The 5,843-nt window shown below is 40.3% G+C and overlaps 1 protein-coding gene across 1 annotated transcript; it reads right to left on the reverse strand.

Annotated features, from left to right (window-relative positions):
* Positions 1-3,115: 3,115 nt before the first annotated feature.
* Positions 3,116-3,490, reverse strand: LOC133890225 (uncharacterized). Its single transcript, XM_062330672.1, has one exon. It carries the CDS (start codon positions 3,488-3,490, stop codon positions 3,116-3,118), a length of 375 nt encoding a protein of 124 aa, XP_062186656.1.
* Positions 3,491-5,843: the final 2,353 nt, after the last annotated feature.

Below are 5,843 nucleotides of genomic sequence, written 5' to 3' on the forward strand. Positions count from 1 at the left end.
ACTCCCCTCTTGGGTGTAAGATCAGTTCAAATTGCCACGCTCTCGGTCATGAGCATGCTTAATATCCATCTGCATTAATCATCGAGTTTCCAATAATTGGGTGAATGTAGTTGTATGTGGTATGTTGGGAGTTGGCTTGTGCATGTCTATGTTGAGAAGACCTTGTTTACTTGTTGGCTATGTTTATGTACTTGTTGTCATATGAGAATAGCTTATGTTGTTTTTTATGTTAGTTGCTTACACCATATGTCGTTTAATGTGCTTTTTGCTCAATTCAACTTAACCTTGTGACCTACTCCTTGCTACTCATTCCAATTGCATAATTCTTATAGTTGGGTTATTATATGTACCCATATGAGTAACTCTTGAGAGTACCTTTCGTACTCATTATGCTATTGCTGAGTTTTTGTTGATGAGGATGAGTTAGTCTATGGCTACTTTAGGCAAGAGTAGTGATGTGCTACTTGTGGTCACTCAGTGGTGCTTTAGGGAAAACTGCACCTCCTCTTTTGCTGTTTTTAGATGATACTTTTTACCGCGTAGTGATATTAACTTGCTAGGATTTGAACTTGATGTATTTCGTTAATTGTAGCACTCGTTTGATGTCATTTTGGAGAGCCCGAATATGTTAATTGGCTCTCATTCTTTAATATCAGCATGTAGTACTTTAAATTGTGGAACTTGTAATGATTCTAAAGACTTGTAATATATTTAAATTACTTTCTCTTTCTTATGTCTTATTATGATAAAGCTTGTTGTAAATATGTGTGTTTCGATCTTTGGCATAAAACACTTAACGAGATTACCGGGATTGTATTCGCTTTAACCATTTGTGGCTGTGATTGTGGCTTTGAGATGTGGATTAGCACATGACATGCCAAGAGATGGGCATGTGCTAGCTCTCTTATTGGATGATCGGTAGATTTTCTTATTTCAAATATAATTTAGACGGTTCTCACACCCCCTAATACAAGTATGGCCACTCGATGCATACCCCTTATGACATCTCAATTCTAGGTCCTGCATGTACTCGTCTCCATAATTACTACATGGATCAGTGAAGGCAAAAAGGATAGACATCTTTGTCAAATATGGTCCAAAGCATTTGCACAACGGTGAAGGCTCCTTCCCTGTTGGCTTCAATGATTTGTTTGACCTCTTTAACCTTGATGCTCTGGACATGTCACTCCTGAGGTGCTTCACATTATAATGGATTTTCAAACGTACCTTTCAATCATTTATAGCACTATATATATACATATATCATCTAACTCGTTTCTTATGTATATATATGCATTTGATACAAGAAAATATGGTGAACAAACACCTTGTTGCATATCTTGACCATGATATTTTCGCCCTACAAAGCATTGAATCAGACCAAGAACTTGTCCTTAAATTCCTTGCAAAGCCATTGTCACTTATCAGCACCATGGACTACTTCATTTTTCTCTATAACACTGATGATCATTAGTTTTTAGTGGTTATAATTTCTAAAGTCAACAGGGTATGGTACATGGATTTCATAAAGACACAACCACATGACTATTATAGAGTGCAAACAGTTATCGATACGTGAGTTCTGTCAGACTAAGTCCATTTCAGGTTCTTTTCTAATTCTAGAACTCAAATTTATGTTTTTGTTGTATGCATGTAGAGCTTTCGAGAGATACATCCGTCGGAAAGGAGGTGCACAGACGAACGGGTCAACCAAACTATACCATTCTTTCAAATTCCCGGTATAGTAAAATCTTTTAAATACGTTCTTATTATTACTTTGTCTCTAACCAACTTTACATATATATATTTTTATGCTTTCTAGCGTTACCAGCAACTAAATGTAACACACATGGCTTCTACGTTGCCTGCTATATGCAAATGATCAATGATATGAGCAGGGGTGAAGATCCAAAGGTTGGTAAATCATCACTGTTATTTTAATCTTGATTTACACATGCTCATTACTTACATTTTTTCCTTATCGATTGACTTTCAGACTGCCAACAACCCAACTGCCAATTTCAAAACAATGTGAAATCCGAGGATTACTCATCCTTTTCTTAGCTACTCAAGTAATAGACAAGAAAGGGGAGTTTCATTCATGTTGGTGATGTCTGGGTTTGAACTATGTGATGTATGGATAGAAAATGTATGTGATGTGTATGGTATGTGATGCAGATGTGTACATTTGCTCTTGTGTTATTACATTGTGTAAATTTGATAACGAGTTCTATTTCTGTGCACTGTTATTGTCATATATTTGTGTGATATTAATTGCCTATATTTCATAATGTTTTGAGATTGTAGTACGTTCGGATGGTAGCCTGGGAGCAAAATAGATGGTCACGAGCACACATACGGTTTTTTTTAAAATACATCGGGAATACACAGATACAAACGTTTCTTAAAGTAACACGTGTGTGAAATTTGATGTGAAAGACAGTCTGTGTTATAGAACATAGACGATTTCTTAGAAACTCCATTGAAAACCATCTGAGAGTCACAAACAGTTATGAACAAAAACCATTTGTAAGACTACGTATACACAAACATTTATTCAACAAAATCCATTTGTGAGACTTGCGAAACTAACATTTGTGCAGCCATAGTTGTTATTCAGATCCGTCTATGATAAACACTTTTGTACAGATAAAAACGAAACACATCTATGATAGAGTTTAACAATCATTTGTTATAACTCTTTCTGAGATAGTGGTACAAATGTCATAAAATCTTATGTTGTTTGGGTACACTTCATCAGTGTGGTTTCGCTCAAAACCCGAAAAAAAACTATGGAAATTGGATGGCATCAAATAGTCTCATAGGTAGATTGACCCATGAGAGCAAATATGTAATGTTACACTTTTGTGGCTCTACTTCTACATAAAAGAAATTTATGTATGATAGATACTAGTACAAAGTTTCTCGTCAATTTGGATTTTCATATTGTCCCTAACAGTCTCATGTCAACAGAAATGTTAGAACAAAGAGAAAAGAAAAGAAAAGAGGCGTGTGGAAAGAGGAATAAAACAAAGGCACGTACGTGCATATCTTGGTAGTGTAACGCATCACAATCTGCATTAACACCGTTCTAACAGCATGCCCACTCCTCCCCTTAGAAGGCAAAGACGCCGGCGGCTGCCACAGCAGCTGCTACAGCAGCGACAGGGCCACCCACGAGGAAGGAAGCAGCAGTTTTGCCGCTGGTACCCGCTGAATCACTTTCGGTGGGGGGCGTGTTAGTGAGCTCCGGCTTGGGTTCCATCATGGAGGTACCGATGGGTGCCCCCACTGGCGCGGCATCCTCGTCGTCCAGGGCGTCGTCGGCGACAGGCCCATCGGCGCCCTCGAACGAGCCGACCGGGGTGTCCGCCACGGGTATCAGGACGGTCGGCTTGGCGCTGGACTCCTCTGAGGAGCTGGCGGACACTGCGGCGACCACGGCCGCTGCAAGGACGAGGAGGATCAGGACGGCGTTGGACCCTGCCATGGTGCGTGCGAACCTGTGCCGATCGGACCGAGCTTTCGTTCGCCTGTGAGAGAATTCGGGTGGTGGTTGATAGGTTGATGAAGGGAGGCATACAGCAGGGAGGTACGTATGCATTTGTAGGCTGCATGCACGTTAGTAGGTTGCATGCGTGCGTGCGTGCATGGCATGCGGAGAAATTGGCGGGTTACAGAGAACGAGGACGGGTGGTGACAAGTTGACGTCCCTGACGTGGGTGGTGGAGAGGCCGGCGACGACCGAGTGACCGGCCAGCGACCCGAGACCGCGGTAGCGCGGCTTCTTCGCACCGGTTTCGCAGGCAGGCTGCATACGTCCGAAACATAGACGGTCGCGCATGTCGTTGCGAACTATCGACAGATACCATTGGCTGCTGCAAGCCTGTAACTAGAAATTGGGCGCCATGGAAGTACTTTTGTCCAACAATTCCATTGGAATCCTGAACGGGACACTGCAAGAGGGATGGCGTGAAGCCCGATCCGTGGATCGAATTTAGCTCAACTCAAACAACTAATTAGTTATTTTGAGTGGATCAAAATAACTAGCTAGTTATTTAAGATATACTAGAATAGATCCATAGATATACATTGGTGCTCTATACTACGCCCATCCGACTGTGCGGCATCAACATCCAACCTGATTATGCCTCATCTACATCACACTCCAGGGTTATAGTGGGAACCGACACCTGAAATTCTAACCATATAAAACTAAAATTAAAGGCTTAGATTAGATCTAATGTGGTAGCACACTACAATAGAACAGATCATCTATATTGGGTCATCAGTGTCGGCTAAATCAGAACCGACACTGATGAAGTATAAGTGTCAATTCATAATATCTCGCGCTCGATCAATGATTGAGCTAGTTTGAACCGACACTGATACTATTGCCGGCTCTAGGTACAAATCGGCATTGATACTTCAGTGTCTGTTGATAACCATGAGCCGACACTGATACTCAGTATCAGTGCTGATTCGTGTTATGGGCTGGTACTAATAATATACAGTATATAAGAGGCATCTTATTTTTCCCCAAGCTCGAACAGAACAGAGAGAAGCTTTGTTTTGCTCGACTCCTGCTATTTGTGCCCATCCTAGCACTTGGAAACTTCAAAATTTGGAGGAATCTACCTACCCAAGGTGCTCCAAATTTAATAAGATGATGTACATTTTATTTTTACTTAGATTTACTTGCTAGATTGCTCTAAGTTTGAAAGTATGTGATAGCTCCATGGTGATGAATTTAGGGAGGAGCTAGAGCTCCAATTGAGCTCTAATTTAGTAATTTCTCATTGTAGGGCACATAGAGATGATTTACTTTTCATTTATGTTTAGATTTATTTACTCTATTGCTCTAGATTTGAATATATGTGATTATGCCATCATGACCTAGATCTTCAATTTTCTAATAGTGATTTAAGAAAAAAATGTTAAAATCACCTCTAAATAGATTAAAATCTTGCTCCAATTTTCTAGTAGTGAATTAGAAAAAAAGATTAAAATCACCTATAAATAGATCAACATATTGAATCTGAATATTGTGCTATAGGGATAGCACATCCATCTGCTAGTCGCAAACGGATAGTATCTAGAAGGTGGGTCCTTTGACCTAGGCCAAGTGCCGGAAGGTGATGGGCCATCTAACATGAAGCAATCAAGATGTGAGGTAATTTAATAAATTAGATGTGCATTTTGAAATATTGCATGGTTTTTTAATGATTGCTAAAATGTAATGATAATCATAAATTTGCAGATGGACCGGACATGGATGTACAAGGCTAACCATCGCGGCCCAGAGTTCTTTCATGACGTGGAGACTTTTTTTCGGGTTGCCGCGGCGTACAGGAAGCTAAAAAATAAGTATGATGATCACTATATATGCTGTCCGTGCATTGATTGCAAGAATGACAAGCAATTCTTAGTCATATAGGAGATCCGTGCACACTTGTTTCGTAGGGGTTTCAAGCCTGACTATATCCACTGGACTGAGAATGATGAATATGAGGATGATGTGCATGAAGAGCAGTCTATAGTCAAAGAAGACGGAAACAACGATATGATGGTTGACGAAGACATCGATATGTCGGCGTTCGAAGATACTTTTGTTGGCAACTATGATGATAACCTAGACGAAATGTTGCGCAATGCGGAGGGAGACTTCACTAGTGATAGACAACATAAAAAATTCTAGTGCATGATAGACGACTATAAAACACTGGTGTTCCCAGCTGTAAGCAAGAGCACAATAAGCTGCATGTTATGTTGACATTGCTGCAAATGAAGTTTAGCAGTGGTTGGTTTGATATGGGCTTCAATGAGTTGTTATGATCTTAAGG

This window comes from Phragmites australis, chromosome 14 (genome assembly GCF_958298935.1).
Source record: "Phragmites australis chromosome 14, lpPhrAust1.1, whole genome shotgun sequence".
Lineage (NCBI taxonomy): Eukaryota > Viridiplantae > Streptophyta > Magnoliopsida > Poales > Poaceae > Phragmites > Phragmites australis.

What these genes read in the sequence shown, in the direction of transcription:
- LOC133890225 (XM_062330672.1), bottom strand. Translation starts at nt 3,490, where the DNA reads ATGGCAGGGTCCAACGCCGTCCTGATCCTCCTCGTCCTTGCAGCGGCC.